A 26608-nucleotide genomic window follows, 5' to 3' on the forward strand; every position below is an offset into this window, starting at 1 on the left:
TGGCTTTGTGGCCTTCATTGAGTCATTTCCCCCTCTGTGGGCCTTAGTTTCCACATCTGCTCCAGGAATTGTCCTATGGCATTATTTGGAGGATTTTTGCAGTGATCGTATAGTAAGTTCTGAGAGCTTACTGCCTTTCTTCCGCCATCTTGGATCCACCCTGGAAATCCCCCTCTTCCTGTCTTTTCAAAGATAGTTTCCCCATCTGTAAAATGGTATCATGGAACTAGATGATCCTATAAAGTATCTTTTGAGTTCTGATGGAGTTGTTTAGTAATGTTCTATTCTTTGTGGCCCCTTTTGGGGTTTTCTTGGCAGAGATACTGGAGTGGTTTGCCATTTCCTTCTCCAGCTCATTTTATAGATAAAGAAACTAAGGTAAATAGGGTTGAGTGACTTACCCAGGGTCACACAGCTGCTAAGTTTCTGAGGCCAGATTTGAACTCTGGTCTTACTGACTCCAGGCCCGGCACTCTAACCAATGAGCCATCTAGATGCTATTCTATAATCTTATGTGTTACTATTTGGTACCAAATCCGTGAGATTATTGCAATAGCCTTTTAACTGGTCTTTTTACCTCTGTCATAACTCCTCCCCTCCCTTCCCTGACAAGCTATCCTTCATAAGTGATACCTGAATAATCTTCTTTATGCAAAGATCTGGTCGTGCCAGCCCCTGTACTAAAGAATTACCAATGATTCTTATGTTGCCTACCCAATGTCAGCCTCCTTGACCTGGCATTCAAGGCTTTCAACAATCAATACTCAATTGATTAATTGAGTATTAATTGGTATACTCAACCTTCCTGTTCTCCTCACTTACAGTATTCACATCCACAGACTATTTTTCCAAGATGTCTTTCCTTAGATATGCTAATGCAGCCTCTCTGTCTTTCTCAAAATTGTTTCATATTTCAGTTCAACACAATGCTATGTTCTGGAAAGAATATTAGTTTTGATGTTAAGAGAGATCTGGGAGGAGCAGCTAGGTGATCCAGTGGATAAAGCACCAGCCCTAGATTCAGGAGGACCTGAGTTCAAATCTGGCCTCAGACACTTGACACTTACTAGCTGTGTGACCTTGGACAAGTCACTTAACCCTCATTGAGAGAGAGAGAGAGATCTGGGTTCAAATTCCAGCTGTTACTTACTAGATTTATGACCACAGACAAATTACTTTACTTCCCTGAACCTTAGTGTCTTCATCTGTAAAATGGGGATAACAATAGGATCATAGATTTAAAGCAGAAAGGGACCTTAGAGGCCACTGAGGCCCATCCCCTCACTTAATAGGTAAGAAAACTGAAGTTGGTCCAAGGTCACGCAGCTAGTGTCAGAGGCAACCTGTCAAGGCTGCTGGGAGGCTTAGATGAGATAATGTATATCATTATAAATGCCATATAAATGTCAGCCTTTATTGCCCATAAATTAAACTGAGTTACAATCAATATTATTGGGAGAGTTTGGGACATGCTTCAGGCTGTCATCAAATAGGAGCTGGAAATTGATCAATGCACCTTAAAGCATGAAGGCTTCATTTTTAAAAAAATTAATACTTTTAATTTTAAAAAAATTTAGTGCTATCTTTTGCTTTTATAGCATGTCCATTTCTAAGTAAAACCCTTGGCACACCCCTCCCTAGAGATCCATCCCCTGTAATCAGAAATCAAAAAGATGGGAAAAAAACCAGAGTTCACCAGAACTAACCAATGCATCAACTGAGCCTGAAAGTTTATGCCATGTTCCACACCCATAGTCCCCCACCTCTGCAAAGAAGGGAGAAAGGAACCTTTTCCCCCTCCTCTCTTCTTTGGGGCCAAACCATGTGGTCATCATCACACAGCATTAAATTACATAAAGACTTTGTTATAGCTACGATAGCCGGATCATTTTGGGCAAGTTGCTCATTCTTGCGGAGCATTATTGGGTTAGGGCTAAGGAACAGCTATGCCTCATCTATAACATGGGGATACTATTATTTTACGCAGGTTTGTTATGAGAAAGGTGCTTTATAAGCCACAAGCACCAAAGGATCTTAGATCTGAAGTTGAAGAGGCCTCAGAGGTCATCTATTCTATCTCCATTTTACAGATGAGGAAACTGAGAACTACAGAGGTCAGGGAACTTAGGCTCATAGTATCATAGATGTAAAGCAAGAAGGGGCTTGCTTCATAGTCCATTTGGCATCCAACTCCCCTGTTTTACAGATGAGGAAACTGAGGACCCAAAAAGATTAAGTGACTTGCCCAAGGTTACCCAGGTACAGTGGTAAATATTAGAGATGGGATTTGTACCCAGGGTTCTAAAAGCAAGTTCAGAGCAAGGGTTCTAAGGTTCTAGGTTCTAAGAGCCACTCTAGAGTCATGAGTCTAAGGTATTAGGCTCTAAGATCAGCTCAAGAGCCAGGGTTCTAAGACCAATTCAAGAGCCAAGGTTCTAAGGTTCTGGGCTCTAAGAGCAACTCTAAAGTCAGTCTTTTGAGTATTTACTGTAGAAGAAAGCCTTCTTCGTGGCACCTCTGCCTTGGTGGTGATTGGAGAAAAATTAGCTACCTCAATCATGCAATGACCCAACACACAATCATTGTAAGCTTTGGTATGAAAAAGAGGAGGTTGTTTGTTATTGTTAACATTGACTTAATTAGCTAATGTGGAAAATTACAACCCCCAATACCCCAGAGCTATGCAAAGCATCTGCGGAATTCTAATATTAACTCCCAGTTCACCTCCCTCTCTGGACTTCCCTTTCTCCTCAGCAACCTTGTCCCCTCATCTCTAAAGTCTGCTCTTCTGATTGGTGGGTCTCTAGCCCAGACCACCATTCCACTAGGGGCCTCAGCCATGCTCACTTCACTCCTGGCTCAACCCACTCTCCTTTGATTAAGAAGGGCCCTGAGAACCAGAGACAGAAGTGTTTCTGATGTGTCTCCCAGATCCAGATCCTGGGATGTGAACAAAATGAGAGCCCATGGTCTGTATTTTTCCAAATTAGTGTAACGAGTTAGGAGCAGAACTGGAGTTACCACTCTCCAAGAATTATTTAAGTTCTCTCTGTATACTGAGAACAGAGTGTGCAAATAGAAAAATGAGGTAGAAACTTATAACTAGGCCTCCTCCAATCTACTCTTTACTACCAGGCCAACCTTCTGTATGCACAGATCCAGTCATACACACTATTCCTCTGCTCAAGCATCTTCAGAGACTCCCTATTGGATCAGAATCTCCCTAGTCTTCATTCCAAGTCAAGTCAACAAGCATTTATTGACCACCTACTATTTATCAGGCACTGATCAAGGTGCTGGGGATATAGACATTTGTGATCCACTGGGGAATACACGTTCCCTTATAAAATGAAGGAAAGGGATCCTTTCCAGCTCTGAATGATGCTGGTACACAGACTCCTTTGATGAGCATTCAAGGCCTATTTTTCTCTTATTTCCTATTACTTTCTCCTCACACAGTTGATGCTCCAGCCAAAATTGGATTCTCCCTGACTTTCAAACACACTCTACAGAGGGCACAATTCATAAATGCTGGTTGATTAACTGATTGATGGTCTTAACTTTCCTACCAACTGGCTATGTTAACTTGGGAATGTTCAGATCCCAGCCCTAAGTTTAGCTCAGGTCAGAGGATCATGGTTCCATCTTCCTGGAATCCTTATCCTTCATCTGGAGCCAGGAAGAAGACCTGAGTTCAAATCTGGCTTCAGACATTTACTGGATGTTTATACAAGTCACCTAACCTCTGTCTACCTCAGTCTCCTCATGTGTAAAATGGGGGTGATAATAGTACCCACCTTCCATTCTACTAATGTTTACTGAAGGAAGAAAATGGAAGACCCTCTTCTGAAGAAAAGAAAGGCATGTTGTTATTCAGTCATTTCACTTGTATCTGACTCTTTATGAACCATTTTGGGTTTTCTTGGCAAAGATACTGGAGGGGTTTGCCATTTCCTTTTCCAGCTCATTTTATAGATGTGGAAACTGAGGCAAAGAGGGTTAAGTGACTTGCCCAGAGTCACACAGCTACTAAGTTTCTGAGACCAGATTTGAACCTGAGTCTTCTTGTTTCCAGGCCCAGTGCTCTATCCACTGTGACACCTAGGCATATCTTTGGTGAACTGTGTGTGTTTATGTGTATGGCTGATATTATGAGCAAAGACACACATTGGAAAGAGTCATTATGAATATCAAATGAGATTTTGTAAAGCTCTTAGCACGGTGCCTACTACATAATAGACACTATTTCTTTCCTTCCTTCTTTCCCTTATTCACTGGCTGAATAATAGTGCTATATCCACCCTTTAAAGCCCAACCCAAATGTCACGTATTCCCCTAATACCTTCCTTGAGCCTTCTCTCCCTCATTCCTAATGATCTTTCCCCTTTGGACTTCACAAAGTATTTGTTTTGCACCTCCTTAATCCAATGTCTGACAATTATCAGCATTTGTCTCAAGTGGAAAACTCCATGAAAGACTTTTTTTTACATCTCACTTAGCCTAGCAGAGTGTTCTTGCAAAGAGTAAACACCTAATTAATCAATCAATTTATTAAGCACCTATTATGTGGTAGGCAGTTTGCAAAAACAAAAGCAGAAACAGTTCCTAATCTTCAGAAGTTTACATTCTACCAATGTTCCCTAAAAGAAGGAATCAGGGGAACCTTCTTTGAGGGTAAGAAAGGCATTGTTGTTGCTGTTCAGTCATTTCAGTCATGTCCAACTCTTTGTGACTCCATCTGGGGTTTCCTTGGCAAAGATACTGGAGTGGTTTGCCATCTTTGATGAAACCCAAGTGTTTCTATATAATGGCTGTTTGATATTCTGGAGCAAGGAGACACACTGGCTAGTACCTCATCACATCTTCATTTAAGATCTGCATCTTGGCAGAATGTGGTTTGATTAGTAATGTCTAAAGGAAAATGTCAAAATGCAACAGATCACCAGAGAAATTCTGAGTCTCTGGGAAAATAGTCCTCCACTGGGAGACTTCCCTGAATGTCCCTGGGTTTTTATTGCATTGCCAAGTCACTTGGTAGAATGTGTTTTTTGCTCCTCTGGGTTGAGGAATTAATTAATTGGGAACATATTCAAACTCTGCATTTCACAGTGGGTTAGTAAAAGACACCCAGGCTCAGATGAATTGTCTTCCTTTGGAAAGGTTCATCTCTTGAGTTTCCAAGAATGGGAGAAAGAATTCAGATCACTTATAAGTCTACTATTGAATTTAAAGGTCACTAGTGGAATGCCTCTTGTGCTAAGCTCTGGCTATGGGTCATAAAATGTAACAGTTTCTAAAGAAGTATCACCAAAAGGGTGATGGAGAGGTGCATGGCAGATGTGAGCAGGCTGTGGCACATCATGAATGGGGGTTTGTGTGGGAAGGAGGAGCTGTGAAAAGAACTTCTTCAAAGAAATGTACAATTGGAAAAAGAGATGGTCCAGTAATGAAGGGAAAGTGAGGGATACCAGGTGGCTGGACCAAGGACTCCATTGCTATCCATGCACTGTCCATAGGGGATGGATCTCCATATGTTGTTGGATCCCTTGCGGTAGATTTGTGGGAAGATATGGACAAGAATCATAGAAGATGGGTAGGCATAAAAATGTACTTTGAACTGTACAACCTATATGGCTAAGCTATTTAAATCTCACAGGCTTCAGTTTCCTTATATACCACTACTAGGCTGATGCTCAAAGAGAGAAAGAAAGAAAAAAAGAAAGGGAGGAAGGGAGAGGAGGGAAGGAAGGAAGGAAGGGTGGTATATAAATGGTATATAAATGAAATGAACACTGGTTTTCTGTAAGCAATGATGAAGGGGACTGTCTCAGAGAAACCTGGGAAGACACATATGAACTGATGCAGAGTGAGCCAGGAGAGAGAACCTGGACCAGGAGAGTAATTTACATAACTATAACTTTGTAAAAACCAACAACTTTGAAAGATTTAAGAACTTTAATCAATGCAATGATTAACCATTATTCCAGGGGGAGCCAATGATGATTCATGCTACCTATCTCTTGATAGAGAGATGATGGACTCAAGATAACAATGAGATATATTTTTTGGACATGGCCAGTGTGGGAATCTGTTTCATTATACATATTTGTTAACAAGGATTTGTTCATCTTCCCCTTTGTTCCCCCTCCTCCAATGGGGTGGGGGTAGAGGAGGAGTAGTGGGAGGAAGAGAAAATGCTTGTTAATTGAAAAAAAATTAAATTTAAAAACATATTGAACTAAATGGCCTCAGGCTCCATTTAGCTCTAAATCAATGATCTACAATCCTATGAATACCCACATCACTAATCTCAAAAGACATTAAAGCATCTAAGTATGTCTAACTCTTGGGCTGCTTAATCAACAGTTTCTCATTCATTGCCTAATCTTTCGATTGAATAGAAGAAGGCTGGATTGGGTTTTGGATAATGAAGGGGTTTCCAAAGTACCAAACTGCTTAATCTCACAATTCCCATATTTTAAAAACCAACATCCTCCCGCATGACTGTAAATCATGGGATCCCACAATCTGCAAAGAATCAGAATTATGGATGAGCTCCATAGGGTCACAGAGAGATGAATGGGGGGGGCGGGGTCTAAGTAGGGTGTGTCAGTGATGACCTGAAGAGAAGAAATTGTCGAAAGCTCTTATGAAGGATTCATTTGACAGGAAGGATATGGTAACTTCTTGTTTTGAGATTAAGGGAGAAGAGGTGGATGGCGATTGTCTAGCTGCCGTGGTGGTGAGGAAATATGAAAAGAATAAAAGGAAAGGTCACCAGATGGAAATTTATGGGGGAGTCCTACAAAAGGTCTGAATAAAAACTGCAATGGGATGAAAAGATGTGGAGGGTTGATAATCTATACCAGTGGAGGGATATCTGACACCAAGGAGATCACAAATCACTCAATTACTAATCATTGGGACAAGGAATACCCAGCAGTTTACAACCCAGAATTCTTGGGAGCTCTGATTTCTGAGACGGGTACTCTTCAAGGACCTTTACTCTGCAAAAAGGGAGTGATCTGAGCAAAGAAACAAAGCATGAATATTTTTTGCTTCCCCTTGGGAAGCCTACGGAAATATACTGAACTCCATCCAAGCCAATGGAAGGGTATCCCAGTCCTCATACCTATTGATTTTCTCGGCAAGAAAATAGAACAAGGCTTATTTTCAGCACCCAAGCCACCAGAGGAACTTACATCATAGCCGCTGTTCCGGATTCCTCGTCGGGGTCTCTCCCGTGTCACCAGGAGGTCCATCTCAGTTTCCCCTGGACTGGGGCTGTTTAGAGACTGCCGGCTTCGGTACACAGAGTTCTTCATCTGTTGCCTGTAGAAAATCCAATAACTGTCATTATGCAACTTACTCCCGGACAGATGGAATTCTCTATTGATCTAAATTAATAGGCAGCCAATGAAAATGGTGAATTTGCCTCACAAAACTCTTAGGAAGATGTCCATGCTGCTCTTCCCACAAAGCCCATATGTCTGGGAAATGAACATCATCAATCCCGGGGCTTGTGAGGCAGATTTGGGCTTGGGGAGAGGAGTGGAAAGACTGCTTGGTGTGGCAGAAAGGGGCCCGGCTCTGGAGCCAGGGAACTGGAATTTCAGTCCTGTTTGTGAGGCTTGCTATCTTCATGACCTTGTTTCTCATCTGCAAAATGGGGGAGGTAGCTCTTGAAGTCCCTGCAAGTTCTAAAGCTATGATCTTCTGTTGGGAAGCTCATGTTATATCTCTAAGAGTCCCAAGAGTGGCTATCAGTCTTAAATGGATTTTTTTCCTTATGGAGATTGGATTTCCTGAAAGAATATCAATTGTGAATATCAATTGTGAAAGTCACCTCCCAAACTTGGGACTCATGTTCCTCACCTGTCACATGATAGGGTTAGACCAGATCATCTCTAAGATGTGTCCAAATCCCAAAGAAGTAATGAAGAATTCATGGTCCTGCTGCAGATTCAGTTGAGAGATGGGACAATGGTGTGGAAGATGATCTGCCCCAAGTATAGCTTGTGCTGGGAGATGGGGCAGTCCATCCCTCAGTAAGTGTGACCTGTCTTTGTGGCAAAGCTCATCTCCCAGACCCATGATAGGAAGCAGGTGGATGCAGGTCCTGGGAAATGGGACCGTAGTAATAGGACCATGGAGGGGGTGGCTCAGGGTCAGGGACAGAGCAGAGTGGTCACCCTGCCCAGTATAGACTGTCTGCCTGGTGACAGATCATGAGGGGGTGAGGGTGACAAACTAGGGCACTGCTGCAGGGAAGAAGCATGCCTTGCCTTGCCTTCCCTCATACTAGTCCCCTGGGGTCACCTCTGGAACCAGTCACCTCTTCCTAGTTATGGCTCTGTTAATGCCTGTAAAATGTACCCATTGACTCTTGAGTCTCAAACCTTGGACAGTGCATGGGGCAGGGACACAGGTTTTTTCTTTGCCTTTATGAGATGGCTCTGTTTCCAGAAACATGATTGCTTTTTTGACGACTCAGGATATCACCTGCTTTCATTACCCTTTTGTTCTTCAGACTCAAGGACTCTAAGAAACTACCTCCCCAAACCAGCCAAGGACAGAGGTACCCCTTCTTCCTCATTCGCTTGCCCATCTCCCAAAGAGCTAGGGCTCCAGATAGTAGTCATTGTGACTACTGCGGCTCTGGGGGCTCTCTTAAGCAGTGACCAAGGGGGATTCCCTTCTAACTGTAACACAAGCAGAGACATGAACTTAACCACCCAGCATCCACAGCAAACCCATGGTTGTCTTCTTAGAACACCCTCCTCCCCATCTACTAAGATCACAGTAACCTAGATCAAGTACTAGAAAGGATCTCAGGGGTCCTAATCTAATTTTTACAGAGGAAGAAACTGAGACCCAGTGAGGTCAAGGGACTTGCCTGGGACAATTAGCAAGTACCAGGAGTGGGGATTTGGACCTATCTCCCCTAACTCCAGAACCAGTGGTCTTCCCATTGTACTAAGATGCTTCTCTTACTATCATAAAGTATTTTAAATTTTCTTGAATAGTGAGGAAGCCTACCAGCTCTGTGTAGTAACAGCTCGTGCTTTTATTCTATAGTAAATTCCAAGGTTGATTTCATGTAAATTATTATGGAACAGTAATTCTACAATATAATATAACATAATATTATATTATAATATATCATGATAGAATAGAATGCATTTAATTCCAAATATGAATTTCATAAATTCCAGTTTACAAAGAGGTTGGTATTTTTGTCATTAGCAAACCTGGGAAGTGCAAATAATATTATCCCTATTTTATAATGAGGAAACTAAGATTCTCAGAGATGAAGTAAATTGTTCATAGTCCTATGGCAAGTAATGATTGGAGATGGAATTTTTAACCTCAAAAATTCTGACCAGAATGTAAGCACTTGAAAGGCAGGGACTATTTCAATTTTGATTTTGTATTCCCAGCAACAAGCATAGTGCCTGGCATACAGTAGGCATTTAATAAATGCTGGTTGATTAACTCTTTGCTTTATTGATTGACTATAGGATCTAGGCACTTTCCACCATACCATGCTGGCTTTCAACATGTTGATGGTCAATTGTCAACCTCTTGATTTTGACATTAGGGAAACTAAGGCTCAGTAAGCTTATTAAATACTTTCAAGATCACAGAGTTAGTGGCAAAGATTCAGGACAAGAATACTCCCTCTTTAATATTCCCTGAGTAACCTTCTATCCACAGAACCTATATTTAGGGAACTCCAAAGAGCTTTATACATTCTTCCTCCTAACTTTACATTCTTTGTCTTTATATATGCTAGATGGGAAATGAATGGTGTGAGCCTCCCTGCTTCTCCACTCTCTCCTTTCTAACCCATCCTTCACAAAAGCTGCCACAAAGATATTCCTAAAGCACAGGCTGGAACATGCCATGTTCCTACTCAAGAAGCTTCGCTGGCTCCCAATTACCACTAGGGATAAAAACACAACTCCTCTTTCTGGCATTTCCAGCCCTTGTCATCTGATTCCAACCTATTTTTTGAGACTGATTATACATGACAACTCTCATCCACTACAATCCAACTAAACTGACGTATTTGTTGTTACTCATGTGCAAAATTCCATTTTCCTATCACGCATCCTTGCAAAGACTATCCACCGTACCTGGAATGCATTTCCTCCTTACCTTGACTTTGCAGAATCCCTACCTAGCTTCCCACATATCACTGCTCCTTGTTCTCCTCACTCTAGGTGTTAATGTTCTTTTTTTGCCTTGAAATTAGAGAGGTACAGAATCTTCAAGTTGGGAGGGACTTCAGCGGTCATATGGCCCAACCCCTACACAAAAGGAATCCCCATTATAACATACCTAAGAAGTGGTCATCCAGGTACGGCTTGAGGACCTTCCAAGGAGCAGGAACCCACACCTCTTGAGGCAGTCCCACACCACTGTTAGTCACTCTGTGCATGTGAATACACACTCACACCCACACTCACACACCTGTGTTCAGGTATAAACTGCACCTACTTTTTCCTGCAGGGAGAGACTGTCTTTAAGGGAAGCAAGGAAATAGGTACAATTTCATCCCATTTGGGAAATAGGGTATTTTCTGAGCAACTCACACACTATCAAAAGCCCCAAAGTATTCACATCCTTGACCTAATTACAAATCGTTTTTGGAAAAGCAGACTTTCCAATTGTCCAGAGATTGCCAATTAGCCCATTTAGAGAAGATTCACTAACAAGAAGGGAGGCACTGGGATTAGCAATTGACATTTAAGTAGGTTATTTTGTGACTAGGAGGAATAGACTCGAGGATTTTCAAATAACCACCCAAAAGTCTGAGATGAGATCCAGCTTTCCTGTTCTCCCCTGTGACGTTGGGCAAGTAACTTAATCTCCCTGTATCTCAGATGCCTTCTGGCTCTAAATCTATGATCCATCCTTCTTTCTTTCCTTTGATCCTTCCCTCTTTCCTTTCTCTCCTTCCTTCCTTTTCCTTCCTTTCCTTTCCTTTCCTTTCCTTTCCTTTCCTTTCCTTTCCTTTCCTTTCCTTTCCTTTCCTTTCCTTTCCTTTCCTTTCCTTTCCTTTCCTTTCCTTTCCTTTCCTTTCCTTTCCTTTCCTTTCCTTTCCTTTCCTTTCCTTTCCTTTCCTTTCCTTCCTTCCTTCCTTCCTTCCTTCCTTCCTTCCTTCCTTCCTTCCTTCCTTCCTTCCTTCCTTCCTTCCTTCCTTCCTTCCTTCCTTCCTCATTCCCTTCCTCCTCACTTCTCCTTCCCTTCTCTCTCTCTTTTTAGAGTTAATGCTTTATGATTATCTTTCAACTTGATTTTTCACACGGATCCCAGTGGATCACACCTAGCAGGCAGCTACATTTCTACTCAGGCATAAATGAATGTTTTCAATCCTCTCCAGGTCTAATTATAGACATCATGTCTAGATGCTCTTCATTCTCAGTTCCATATCCTGCGATCCCTAGCATGGAGGCTCAGGTCAAGGTCTCTCTCTAACAGGGGATCTTCCCTAATCCGGGTTAGTGCTCCTCCCTGAAATTGCTTTGTTTTTAGTTTATATTTTCTTGTTTATGTACATATCATTTTTCCTTAGTAAGCTTTTTTGAGGGCAGAAACTATCTGCTTTTTGTCTCTATTTCTAATACCTAGTGCAGTACCTGGCATATTTTTTAATTCAGTTGTTTTTCAGTCATGTCTGACTCTTCCTGATCATATTTAGGTTGATTTGTTGTTGTTGGTTTTTTGGGGGGGAGGCGGGGGGAGCAGGTTGACAAAGATACTGGAGTGATTTGCCATTTCCTTCTCCAGCTCATTTTACAGATGAGGAAACTGAGGCAGAGTTAAGTGACTTGGCCAGGGTCCCACAGCTAGTAAATGTTTGAGGCTGGAATTGAACTCAGGAAAATGAGTCTTCCTGACTCCAGACCTGGCCCTCTATCCACTGTGCCACCTAGCTGCCTGCCTGGCATGTAGTTAGCACTTAATAGACACTTGTTGAATTGAATTGAAGAGATCTTGCCATGAAATCCGCATCTTTTCATCTTTTTTTTCCAAGTCACTCACACTATGGCCAATACATTGTAAAAACTTTCTTAGTGTCATTTTGTAGCAATAACTTGTTATGCCAACCAAGCCTAATTAGTGTCACGGTAAATTGGGCACTGCTTTGAAAGTTATTTCTTTTCTTTATTGAAAATAAAACTACATTGATTTGATTTGTAAAGTAGAGGCAATGCTTTCCAATTTGGTTTTATAGCCCTGGTTATTTTCATAGTGAGTAAAGGCTCACTTGAGCTGGCAAATCCTCCATCCATCCTAGGGGGAAGCATCTAGACCAAGCCTGCTGGTGGCACTGATAGAGCTTCAATCCCAAAGCTATGCTGATTTTATTTATTATACCACTGATTTATTTCCTTTTTGTTGATATATTTTAACTCTGCATCATCTTTATTTCCCAATATACTTCTCCCTCTACCATATTGATCAAACCATCCTTTGTAAGAAAAAAGAAAGGGCAGGGGATTGGGGGAAGCATTTCAGCTAAACCAACCAATCTACCAACCAATACTTGTCAGCATATGGAGTGTTCTACACCCATGGCTCCCCAACTCTGCAAAGAAGGGATCATAGATTTAGAGTTGGAAGCCATCTAGCCCAACACTCTTACTTCACAGATGAGGAAGCTGGGGGTCAGAGAGATGGGGTGACTTGCCTGAGGTCATATTAAGTAGTAAAGGACAGAGGCAGAATATGAACCTAGATGCCCCATTCCAAAGTCAGTGCTCTTTTCAGTGATCCATATTTTCTAAATTTTTCAAGGCTAAGCTTGGTCATTACAATTATACAGAAGAATGTTTGGTTTAAAGTTCCATCCCAAAGTCACAAAATCATAGACTTAGAGCTGGAAGAGACCTGAGTGGTCATCTAGTCTAATCCTCTCATCTTAAAGATGAGAAAATGGAGGTCAAGAGAGATCAATTCAATTCAATAAACATTTATTCACTCCCTACTCTGTGCTATGGGGTGGCTACGTGGAACAGTGGATAGAGTGCCAGACCTGGAGTCAGGAAGATTTCTCTTTCTGGGTTGAAATCTGACCTCAGACACTTATTAGCTGTGTGACCCTGGGCAAGTCACTTAACTCTGTTTGCCTCAGTTTTCTCATCCGTAAAATGAGCTGGAGAAGGAAATAGCAAACTACTCTAGTATCTTTGTATCACTCTTTTTTTTTTTTTTTTTGTGAGGCAATTGGGGTTAAGTGACTTTCCCAGGGTCACACAGCTAGTAAGCGTCAAGGGTCTGAGGCTGGATTTGAACTCAGGTCCTCCTGAATCCAGGGCCAGTGCTCTATCCACTGCGCCACCTAGCTGCCCCTTACTCTAGTATCTTTGCCAAGAAAATTCCAAGTGCAGTCAAGAAAAGTCAACTTAGCAACAATAATAAACGACAACAACAACAACAACATGGTAAACATTGTGCCATGCTCTGGTGATATGAAAAGTGGCAAAAGACAATCTTTGCCCTCTGGAGTTGGAAGTCTAATGACTTGCACAAGGTCATATGTTTTAGGTGACAGAGCTGAGATTCAAAACCAGGTTTTATTGACTCCAAACCCAGGTTTTTTGCTGCTATATCATATTAATAAACAAACCAGCCCAAAAGACCAGCTCAGGTCAATGGGTTGGTTTCCTGCCTCATTCAGCTTCCCCCCAGGGGTCTCCTTTCATTTGTTAAGTTCTCCAGCACTGTGGGGAACAGAGAAATGAAGAAGGCACAATCACTGACATCAAATAGCTCACTGATTAGAGGAAGAGAAAAGGAATCATTTCCTGTATATTCTCTCCTCCCTGGGCTTTCACGATAATGAAACCTCCTGGTTCTTCTCCTACCTGGCTGGCTACTCCAGTTTTCTTTGCTGGAGCTTCATCTGGGTGATGCCCACTAAACATGGGTCCCTCTTTTGGCTCTATACTCTCCCACTTGGTGACTTCTTTAGCAACTATAGGTTGAGTTACCATCCATATGCAGACAATTCCTAGATATGTATACCCAGCCCTAGTCTTTCTCCTGATGTCTGGTCACATATCATGCCTTGTAGATGTCTTGAATTGGATGTGCAGGAGGCAACACAAATCCAACATGTCTAAAACAGAACTCATTATCTTTTCCCTAAAACTTTCCTTTCATCCCTAACTTTTCTATTACTGTGAGACCTTAATGTAGAAAGGCTAAGGGTCACCCATTGCAATCACAGCCCATTGCTATCATTTTGACATTTGTCTTGCAACTGGACTTCAATAACTCTGGAAGAGAGAGTATGGCTGATGACTTTGCACAGCTCTGTCCCACTCATACCCAATTTATAAGTAAGTTAAGGCAACCGATTTGTCATCTGAGAATGAAGGTCAAACAACAACTGTGAGGGCATCATCATCCTCCCAAGCTGGCAACCTTAGGGTTATCCTTGACCCCTCACTCTGGGGTGACTCCAATAACCACATATAAACAATCCATTGTGAAATCTCCTCTCCATTTGCATATCTGTGGTCCTAATAGCCCCTATTACCTTTCATGTGAATTATTGCCAGTCTTCTAATTATTCTTTCTGCCTTTTATTTCCTCACTCCAATGCATCTTCCACTCAGCTACCAAAATGATTTTCTTAAAGCATAATTCTTTTTTTAAGAGAGACAGAGAGCTCTAACGACTGTAAGAATGGGGAAGGCTTTTTTTTTTTTGCAAGGCAACGGGTTAAGTGACTTGCCCAAGTGTCTGAGGCTGGATTTGAAATCAGGTTCTCCTGAATCCAGGGCCAGTGCTTTATCCACTGCACCACCTAGCTGTCCTCCCCCAAGCATAATTCTAACCAAATCATTCAACAAACTTCAGTGGCTCCCTATGCCCTCCAAGATTTAATATAAAGTACTTTGACATTTAAAGATCTTCAAAACACCTCTCCTTCCTACCTTTCCAGTCTCACCACCTTTCAACATACTCCTGCCCATTTTTGTATCCCAAGTATTTAGAAGGATGCCTAGAATACAGTAAATGCTTACTGTTATGAGGAAAATAGGTGGGGGGTTGTGATAGGGGTTCTTAGGAATTCCTCTTTAAAGAATCACACCCTTTTGCACACAAATCCAATAAGAATTAAAAAATTGTTTATTTAGGTGCTAGGGAAAGGAAGCCAAGAGAGAAATCCTTGGACTTCTTCTCATGGGGAGAAAGCATGGCACAGAGGTGTGGCTCTCTGAGATACCTTTCCCTCGAGCAGGAGACAGGCAGATACTTTTATAGAGGACTGATGGTGGTCTAATGGGGCGATCATCTGACTGTGGAAAGTTCCCTTATTGGGGGGAGGACCATCCCCCACTAGTAGTGGCTGGGGGAAGTTGGGTGAGGGGTGGCTCTGGATCTCTAAAGCCATCTCTGTCCTCCTCATTCTTGAATATCTGGATGATGACAGATATTCAGATGTTATATCTTGTGGCAGCTCTGGAAATCTCTGTGACCCAACCTTATTCCTACCCCTTCTGTTCTCAACCTCCACCCACCCCCAGGCCCTCTGAACATACATGTCATTGCTAGTAAACCTCCATTCAGGTCCTCATAAATATAGGTGCTAATAAATATCAATTGACTGATTGATAGCTTCAATTCAATTCAATCTGATTTGACTCAATAAGCAGTTACAGAGCATCTGCTTAATACACACAGTCCTGCCCTAGAGGAGTTTACACTCAACTGAGAGTTTACATTCTCTGCAAAGGGTTTCAGAGAAAAGAAGTTATTTTTTGCTCTTGCAATGCATACCCTTTCAGAGGGAGTTTTATGTCTCCACAAAATGAATAGCCCTAAAGTTCAGCTCAAGAAGATGGAAGGGCAAACTATATATCTGCCTGAGACCCAGGAGATAATGTCAGCCCTGAACTCTCTTTCTTCTCCAATTTATGACACGTTTGCACATCAGAAGAAAAAAAAACCTGTCCTAGAAAAATAGACATTTGGCCCAGCACTGAACTCGAAGCAGGAGGCCTACGAGCCTTGATGGATGAGGAATGTCTCCTGCATGAAATTTTCCTCTTCTTAGGGGAGGAAGTTATTAAAACAATTGAACAGTGAAGGAAGACAGATTGAAAGCAGGAATGGCCCTCAGACACATTCCAATCCAACCCATTTCATTTTACAGATAAGGAAACTGAGGCCCAGGGATAGTAAAGTATTTTTTTACAGTTGAGACCCAGAGATATGAAATGACTTTACCAAGGTCTCCCAGACAATAAGTATCAGAGGTAGGATGTAAACCCAGGTTCTCTGATTCTAATCTAGTCCAAGAAGCATTTATTAAATTCCAATTGTGTGAGGGCAGCTAGGTGGCGCAATGGATAAATCACCTGCCCTGGATTCAGGAGTACCTGGGTTCAAATCCGGCCTCAGATACTTGACACTTACTAGCTGTGTGACCCTGGGCAAGTCACTTAACCCCCATGGCCCCACAAAAAAATTCCAATTGTGTGCCAGGCACTAGGTTCTCAAAATTAAAAATGGTCCCTGCCCTCGAAGAACTTCTACTGGGGGCAAATAGCACATGCACAAAAGTACAAGATATATGCAAATAAACCCAAAGCAATTCCAGGAGAAGAGCATTAAGAATCGGAAGGAATCTGGAAATGCCACCTGTAGGCATTTGCCCTGAATTTTAAAAGCAGTTTCCAGGATGGGGAGGTGAGGAGGGAAAGTACCCCAAGGCTGGAGGGAGAAATCTTCTGCAAAGTCATGGAGGAGGGAGATGGGACATGTTCCCAGGAAATGGCCAGTAGGCTACTGAGTGAGTGAGGACTAGTCATGCATAACCAGCCTGCAATGACAGGGCAGGGGCCAGGTTAGGAAGGACTCTCAGTGGCAGATAAAGTAGATTAGATTTTTCGCTAGGGGCAATCGGGAGCCGCTGAAAATTGGACACTTTTTCGGTGGACCATGGATGAAACCCAGGAGGGGATTACACCTCCCTCCAGCCCTGAAAACACCCCCATTGGCCAAACCACCTCCTTTTGACTATCCGTCACATTGCAAGGTAGCTGAAACAGATCATGTAAAAAGTTCAGTTATGGGCTTCTCTCTCCTGTCCTCCTGTCTCTTTCATTTATTCTGCAAACGCACTATTGAGCCCTGAATTTCAGAGCCCATCTGAGCGCCAATCAATATCCTTGATGTAGGAGAAAGGATGACAGGCGCACAGTGGCAACGACGGCCGGAGTCAGAAACGCATCGATCGCGGCCCCTTTAACATCGATTACGTTTCCCCGGGGCTTCAAGGCAACAAGACCGACTTACCTGTTTTTAGGTTCGCCAAACGGAGAGGGAGCCTCCGGCTCGGCATCTAAGACATGGTCGATGTCCTTCGGTGCTTTCTCATACATCTTTCTTTCTGTCAGCCCCTTGTTACCCTCCACCTGGGGGAAGTCATAGTAGCCTTTCCGCTTGGCTTTGAGGCGCAGTTTGTTGCGGTAGTGTTCAATGTCAGACTTCTGCTTCAAGGCCTTGTTCACCTGCGGAGGGAGCGAATTCTTAGGAGTGTGACTGAGCAGGTGTGCGAGCCTTCTAATCAGTCTGCTGGGGCTGCCCCCTGGACACTTCCCTGAGTTTCCCCCCTTGGCTTTTATCATCATCATCGTTCTGGTGAGGAAATTCCTTCTACCGGGGCAAAATCAGCATCTGCTTTGCAATTTGTAATGCTAGAGAACTGTCTGGGCGTGATGAAAGGTAAAGTCGCTTGTTCATGGTCAAATAGCCCGTTTGTATCAGAGGCTGATCTTGAATTCAGGTCCTTCTGACTCTGAGGCCAGCACTCTGCCCACCCACAAGAATACACTGCCTTTCATCTTTTTTTTTTTCAGGGAAATGAGGGTTAAGTGACTTGCCCACGGTCACACAGCTAAGTGTCAAGTGTCTGAGGTGGGATTTGAACTCAGGTGGTCCTGAATCCAGATCCAATGTTTTATCCACTGTGCCACCTAGCTGCCCCCTCTCAATGATATTTTAATCTGCTTCAGCCCTGCTAATAGCCTTGGAGATTCCCAAGAGTTAGGACCCCTCTGCTCCAAGACATTAAGTCACCTACATCAATGTAGTGTATTTCTCCTCTCTGAGTTCCCGATGAAATCATAGGTTCAGGTCTCACCTCTCCCTAATCCTTATTCAATGCCCCAGGCATTGCAAACCCTGGTAAAACAAAGACAAAAACAACGTCCTTCCCCAAGGAGTTTGGATGACAAATAAGGTCCCTTCCTCTCCACTGTAATACACTATAATCTCCTGTTCATTGGTTATAGGGAGATGGGCTAGTAGATAGAAAGCAATCAGAAAATGTGATACATATTGAATTAAGTAATTACATTCAGAACAAGGATTTTAACTGGTTATCATGACAAGCACAGCCACAAAAATGGGCAGAGTAGCTGTGCATGATAGCTAATAGATGAAGACAGGATTGGGTTAGCAAGGGATTGGCCTCCACTGAAAGGGGTCTACCAGGGTGAGCCTGAATGCAGCCATAGATTAGAGGATCAAAGGGAATCGAACCCGGGGGCTTCTTAAACTTCTTCCACTCACAACCTCTTTTCTCCTGAGAAATTTTTAACCAACCCGGGTATATAGGTATATAAAATAGGTATACCCACCCTTTTACTGCTGCCAGATTTTTCTCGACTCCCATATTCAGTTATGTGATCCCATATGGGGTCTTGATCCACAGTATAAGGAGCTTTGATCTAATCCACCCCCTCCCATATGTCCACTGTTTCATAGCTAATTAGTATATAAAGTGGGATTTTGTGTGTGTGTGAGGCAATTGGGGTTATGTGACTTGCCCAGGGTCACACAGCTAGTAAGTGTCAAACGTCTGAGGCTGGATTTGAACTCAGGTCCTCCTGACTCCAGGGCCAGTGCTCTATCCATTGATAAAGTGGGATTTGAACCCAAGCTGACTTCATTTCAAGTCCTGGGGATTAGGCAATGAGGTTCCACTCTCAACCCAGCCACTAACTAGCCAAGTGAGCCTGGGTAAATAACTTAATTTCTGTGACCCTTAATTTCCTCATCCATAAAATGAGGACAAATGCATCTCACCTCCTAGCCTCTTGGGGTTGTTGTTGTGAGGACCAAATGGAATATATATATATATTATATATGTAAATTATATATATACATACACACATATATATTATATTATATATATTATGTAACACACACACACATATATTTTTCAGGGCAATGAGGATTAGGTGACTTTCCCAGGGTCATACAGCTAGTGTCAAGTGTCTGAGGCTGGATTTGAACTCAGGTCCTTCTGAATCCAGGGTCGGTGCTTTATCCACTGTGCCACCTAGCTGCCCCCTCAAATGGAATAATTTTTAAGAGTATTAATGTATAATGTACCCTGTAAATTGTCAAGTGTTACATACATAACAAGTGACAATTGAGACATTCATATAGCAAATTGACATAGGGAAGCACTTTATAAACATTATCCCACTTAATAATAATATAACACCTTAAGGTTTACAAAGCACTTTACATATATGATCTTATTTTACCTTCATAACTCTAGGAGGTAGGTGGTATTATTATCCCTGTTTTACAGCTAAGAAGACTGAGGCTGACAGAGTTGAAGTAACTTGCCCAGGGTCATGCAGTCAGTAAGTGTCTCAGGCTGTATTTGAACTCAGTTCTTCCTGACCTCAGGTGCAGTGCTCTACCCACTGGGCCACCTAGCTGCCTCATTTGGTCCTCATACTAACCTTGTGAGACAGATTCCATTCCTATCTCTATTTTACTGATGAGGAAGGCAAGTCTCAGGGTAATTACATGATTGATTTCCCCCTGGTCACAGCTATTAAATATTTGAGATGGAATTAGAACCTAGGTCTTCCTGACTTAAAATAGAATGTTGTGTCTATCACTAGGAATTAACACTAGATAGTTCTGCATCAGAACAACTTTATGTTGGTCCATGTTGACAGTGATGTCTTGTCACTTTGGTTTTTAAAATTTTTTTAAACAAATATCTTTTGTCTTTATATCACATTTATTTCCAAATGTATCCCTCCCAGACCTCTACTCAGTGAACTCCTCCTTGTAACAAAGATTAAAAAGATAAAGAAAAAAGTCAATTTGACAAATGGATTATGTCTGACAACATGTGCTATACACTCAGCTCTTCTCTGGCTCAAAGCTTGGTCATTATCACTACACATTATTAATAAACAGTGTGTTTTCTGATGAAGATAGAATCAACAGGAGAAAATACATTTTAAAAATCACCTAACGTATTTTTTTGGTGTGACTTGGTAGCTTAGATTAGCCCAGGGGTACACTCTGTAATCACCAATGGGGAATTGGTTGACATAAGCAGAGAGGGGAGTGTGGGGTAGTGGACAGAGCCCTGGCCTTTGGAGTTAGGAAGGAGTTAGGACGTTACTCAAGGGTCTTTTCTAATAAACCTGGGCAAATCACCAAACCTCTCCGTGCACCTGGAAACTCTCTAAGACTCCAAGATGCCAAGCCACCATTGATCTGCATTGGTGGAGGAAGTTTCCTTACTGAAAATGGGGATGCCTTCCAAGGCTGTGGTCTGGGTTCTCCTTTTTTTCTCCTCCTACAAAACATCACTTGGTGATCTCAGTATCTGGTAGTTCAACCATCATCCCTAAGCAACTGATCCCCAGGTCATATATCCAGCCATAGGCTGTCTCCTCAGCTCCAATTCCTCATAACCAAATGCCCTTTGGGCATCTTGGACTAGATGTCCCAAATAGGCATTTCGAAGTCAACATGTCTAAAATAGAATTCATTATTTTTCCCTTTAAACCTTCCCCTCTTCCCAACTTTCCTATTACTATTGAAGGCACCACCATGTGCTTGTAACCTCAGTGAAATCCTCAATTCCTCACTCAGTTATTCTAATTTGTTGTCAAATCTTATTATTTCTCTCTTAAGGATACCTAAAGTATATTTTTCTTTCTTTTCCTCCACACCACCCTTCTTCAAACCATATCCTTTCTTTTCAGGACTGTTGCAATAATTTTCTAAATGGTCTCACTGTTTCAAGTCCCTCTGCATTCAAATTCATTCTCCCCTCAGCTGCTGAAGTGATTTTTTAAAAGTGACCACGTTACTCTCCTTCCTACTCAATAAACTCCAATGGCTCCCTATCACCTCTAGGATCTAACATGCCATCTGTTTGTCATTTAAATTTCTTTTCAACCTGGACTCTTCTTTCTTTTCCCATTTTCTTACATTTTACTTTCTGCTTCACACTCTACAATAAAACTATACTATCCCACATATTTGTTGTTTCTTGTACAGGATACCTCATCTCACACCTCTGCATCTTTAACTTGGTTGTTCCTTATGCCTGGGATACTTCCCACATCATCTCTGACCCAACTTCCCTGGCTTTCTTCATGATTCAGCTCTGATCCCAATTAATTTAGAGGCCTTTCATGGTCCTAGTGCCTTCCCTTTGAGCTCACCTTTGTAATGATACTTTTTATGCCTAGAAATTTTCAGCTCGTCTCCCCTAATAGAATGAGAGTTCCTTGACAGCAGGACTTGTTTTTGCTTTAAAAAAAATTCTTAGGGCTTGGTACAGTTCTAGATACACAGTAAATGCTTAATAAATGCTTTTGGACTTGACTTGAAGTGCCTTACACCAGCGAAGTCAGAGGTCCCTGGTAATTCATGTCTGTCTGTATGCATGCATATGCATGTGTGCCTATTTAATGATGGGAGCTGGGTAGTTCAGAACTACACATGCACAAGTATGTGTGTGGATATGTTATATGTGTGTGTATGTACAACTATCCTTTCCATATTGTGACCTTCTTCATCGCAGTTTTGCTATATTGCAAATCAGTGATATAAATTAAATTAATTGAAAATTCAATGGGACTTTTGTGGAAGTTTGGCAGAAGCCGTAGACAACATGTGAAAGCCAATAGACAATTCAGAAAAAATTTACAAACTCAGAAATGCATGAAATATATGTATGACATTGTATAATATCAACGTATTTTATCTTTTAATACCATAATAATTCAGACTTCTGTGGTATGGAGGGAGGCCCCCAATTTTTATGCAGATTTTCCATACTGGGAGGGTGCCATGCCCCTAACTCTCACAGTGTGTAAGGGATAACTGTATACACGCACAACATATCCATATGTGAAGAACTTTGCATGCTCAACAGAGGATTTTATATTTGATCCTGAAGGTAATAGGGAGAATGGCATTTACTGGGTAGGAGATTGGTATGATCTGGGGGTAGCTATTTATGTATGTATATGTACATGCACATATACATGCATGTGCTTATATATGTGTACACACACACATAGCCCCAGACCATGCCACTCCCTGGGACCACACAGGTCTCCTAGAACCTGGTCACCAAAGATCAAACTGAACCAGAAGGAAGCAGAGAAATACAGGGAAGAAAGGCCTGTTTGTCTCTCGTTCTGGTTGCATTTCTGAATCAACTATAAATCATTATGACTCCCAACCTTTCCCATTGGAAAAAAAAAAAGGTACCTGACTAGTTGTTCAGCAAACCCCTTTCCCTCCCTGGGTTCTCTCAAGTCTAATGACTTTCTCCAGCATCTCCCCAAAGCTCTTACCTCTCCATTAATGATGGCTGACTCCTGGCTCCGTTCAGATGCTGGATGGGCAGGGGCCAGTGCCGCTGGCTTGATGGCAATGAGCTGTACAGAGCCAGAAGATGTGTCAAATGGATCGGCCACGGGCTTGCCTGTGCTATCAAAGAGACCCGCGCCTTCCTCTTCATCACTCACGGGCACTAGGGAAAAATACAAATGACCTTACTCCATGGTGGCTGGTGGGCAAGATGTGGGATGAAAGATGCCACTAAAAGATGAATGATCAGAATAGTGGGGAGGGAATCATGGAGAGAGAGAGAGGGGTTTGTGATAAGTGAGGGACAGCCTGAGAGAGGTCTGGGCAGCCAAGGAATGCTAATGGCCTTCGAGAATGGCCTCCGGTGCCTCGGAGAGTTAGAGTCAAAAGGAGGTGAAGGAGGAGGAGCCCAACAGACTGGTGGACTGGACTTGGGGTCAGGAGTCCCAGCTTCTATTCCCACCTCAGACACTTAGTAGCTGGGTGACCTTGTCCTTCACTACCTGTGTGACTGTGGACAAGTCGTTCAACCTCCCTGGGATTCAGTTTACTCATCTGTAAAATGAGGGGATTGCCTGCCCTCTGAGGTCTTTTCCAGCTTTGGATCTATGATTCCTAATACTATATTCCTATTTTTGCAACAGTGCTTGGCACATAGTAGGCACTTAATAAATGCTTGCTGACTGACAGGTCACCACCTCTGTGGACTGAGTTTCTTAATCTTTAAAGTGAGGGAGTTAGGCTAGATATTCTGTGAGGTCTTTTCCAGCTCTGGTTCTGGAAGCCCATGTCCTGGAGTCATTTAGAATGTGAGCTCCTTGAGGGTAGGGACCAGGTTTTGGCTTTTCTTTGTAGTCCTGGTGCTTGGCACAGGGCTTAATAAATGCTTGTTGGTTGGCTGAATGACTGGACCTTGAGCTTCTCTTCTGTGAAGGGAAAGGGGTAGACTAAAAGACGTAGAAGGTGGTTTAAGGCTCAAGATCCATGATGACATGATTGGCAATTAAAAAAAGAAAAACCTTGATTTTAGAGTGCCTTCAATCAGTCAATCAATGAGCATTTATTAAGCACCTGCTGTGTGCTTGGGATGCAAAGGCAAAAATCAAACAGTCTCTGCCCTCAAAGAACTTATATTCTTGGGAGGGTGGGGGAGCAGCAATATATAAATATAGACAATATAAATGGAAAATAATTTTTTGGGAAGAGACATTAGCAGCTGGAGGAGTCTGAAAGGGATGCATGTAAGAGATGGCTTTTGAGCTGAGCTTTCATCAAAACTAGCGATTTTAAGAGGCAGATGTGAGGAAGGAATGCATTCCAGCAACAGGGGATAGAGTGCTGCATGTCAAGTCACCTCACTACTTTTAGCCTCAGTTTCTTAATTTGGAAAATGGGTATAATCATATTTTCATGGCCCATCTCACAGAGCTATCCCTTTCTGTATTTCCAAGGTCTGTGATGAGGGGTCCTTTTCACCAGTGCAGTTCCTCACAATTCAGTTCAAAAAGCATTTAAACATGTACTGTGCAGTGGAGAGTGTCCTTCAGGAAGCTTACATTTTATCAGGAGAAACAACATGTACACATATGCACAAACTGAAAAGATAGAATCGTTTCAGAGGAGGAGGCAGTATTGATAATTGAGAGGGCCAGTCCTAGGAAATTGCCTGATGCACAGAAAAAGTAGGTGACTTGCCCAACACTCCTAGAGCTAGTAAGTATCAGAAGTGGATAGTTTGAATCTTCCTGACTCTAAGTCCCTCACTCTATCCACCATGCCACATTTCCAATCCAATGATTTCATAGTCTGATTGATTTTTTTAGTCAAAAGCAACACATACCTCTCCCACCCAACAACCCCCAAAACCCAATTTAAGGTAACACTATTTCCATCTATTCCCATCTGGCCCCCTAATTCAACAGAACTCACCTCCTTGTCTATGACAATAGCCTTCTGAGTGTTCTCTTTGTCTCAAGTCAGTCCTACTCTATTGAGTTGTCATTGACCTTCCTCAAGCACATCTGGACATGTCATCCCCTTATTCAAAAAACTCCAGTGGGCTCCCTATCCTCTTTAGGATCAAATGTCAAATGATCTATTTGGGTTTTTTGGTTTTATTTTGTTTTGCAGGGCAATGAGGGTTAAGTGACTTGCCCAGGGCCACACAGCTAGTAAGTGTCAAGTGTCTGAGGTCACATTTGAACTCAGGTCCTCCTGAATCCAGGGCTGCTGCTTTATCCACTGTTCCATTTAACTTCCCCTATCTGTTTGGTTTTTGAAGCTATTTATAACCTGACCCTCTCTTTCCTTTCCATCCTTTTTATACCTTTTTCCTTCCTCCATACTCATCAATCCAGTGACACTGGTCTTTTTTGCTAATCCTTGAATGAGTTATCCCATCTCTGGACCCAGGCATTTTTCCTGGCTGTTCCCCATGCCTGGAATTCTCTGTCCTCGTTCTTACCTCTTGGCTTCCCAGACTTCCTTCATGTCTTAGCTAAAATCCCACCCTCTGCAAGAAGTCTCTGCCAGTCCACCTCAAACTTAGTGCCTTGTTTCTGAGATCACAATTTATCCTGGATAGATCTTGTTTGGACATAATTGTTTGGGCATAGTCTTCCCCATACGACTGTGAATTCCTTGAGAACAGGGACTAATTTTTTGCCTTTCCTTTTATCCATAGCACTGAGCATTTTACCTGGCACACAGTAGGGGCTTAACAAATGCTTGTTGACTGCCTAAATAATAGTGAAGTGAATAGTCCTGTTCCAACAGACTCTTTAGCTCTGGTAGCTGAAATTCGCCTCGCCTCTCTTATAACTGAATGACAGAAGGAATTCTGGGTCCCAGCTGTACCCTGGTGATTTGCTTCTTTTTAAAGTATATCCCATTTAAATAACCAAAAGATTGAAAATGTATTGAGGGCGACTCAGCAAGAGATAAATTAAGCCCCCTGTTCCCACAAGGAAGCAAGTGGACAATTTAGGAACCAAATATGTTATAGGTGTTACATAAAATATGAATGTAACAGCAATTTATTCATGTTTTTGCCTCTGTCCACCCCACCCCCATCTTCTCACCAGATTGAGATGTTATTTAAATTACCCAGAAAAATACAGCTTGGATCATTCTGTCACTAACTGCAGCCCAAAAGATGAGTCAAATTAAACCCAATAAATGAAATGATTTTAGAAGGTAGATGAGAACTTTCAGAATCCAATAAGAAGTTATTAAAGCAGCTTGTTTTCTGGTCCCACCTTCTAGAGGAAGTCTTTCCCAATCCCTCCCCACTCCACCATCTCCTCTCTGTTAACAAAGTCCTAGTCACCCGTCATATCTGTTTGCATGTTGGTCTCTCTTATCAAATTGTGAGCTCTTCAAGGGCAGGAACCGTCTTCTCCTTTTCTTTCCAAGCCCAGAGCTTGTCACAGTACCTGGCACATAGTAGGTGCTTGATAAATTCTTACTGACTGACAATTGAGAATTAAATAAAAAAAACGATGTCCCCTGCAATTTGTATTCATGGGACTAGGTAGTGGGGAGGCTCCTGGAGACTTGGGTTTGAACCCCAGTTATTCCATTAATGTGTGCTCTCAGACAAGTTACTCAGTCTTCTCCAGGACCAGACTTCCCAGCTGTCACAAGAGGCTCACACGAGCTGACAAGAGGCGGTGTAATGTCGGGGAGAGAAGAAGGCTAGCCTTGGAGCCAGGAAGACTTAGATTAGTGTGATACATCCTAGCTGTGTGACCCCAAGCAAGTGTCTGGACCTCTCCATGCCCCCAGTAACTCTCTAGACTCAGTTACAGATGATTTGCTGCTCTTATTTGGTAGAGGGAGTTATTAGACTGGAAGGTTCCCAACACTGATGAAATGAGGCCTGGAACAAAGTAGGGGGAAAGAATGAGTATGATGTAACTAATGCCCC

The 26608-nt window shown here is 42.4% G+C and overlaps 1 protein-coding gene across 1 annotated transcript in view; it reads right to left on the reverse strand.

Annotated features, from left to right (window-relative positions):
* KIAA1549L (KIAA1549 like) overlaps positions 1-26608 on the reverse strand; it is a 311060-nt gene that overhangs the window by 51095 nt on the left and 233357 nt on the right. The window contains 3 exon segments of the mRNA XM_043969915.1: positions 7203-7332; positions 17323-17537; positions 22665-22843. Of these exon segments, the coding sequence (XP_043825850.1) occupies positions 7203-7332; positions 17323-17537; positions 22665-22843 (524 nt within the window).

This window comes from Dromiciops gliroides, chromosome 6 (assembly GCF_019393635.1).
Source record: "Dromiciops gliroides isolate mDroGli1 chromosome 6, mDroGli1.pri, whole genome shotgun sequence".
In the NCBI taxonomy this organism is placed as follows: Eukaryota; Metazoa; Chordata; class Mammalia; order Microbiotheria; family Microbiotheriidae; genus Dromiciops; species Dromiciops gliroides.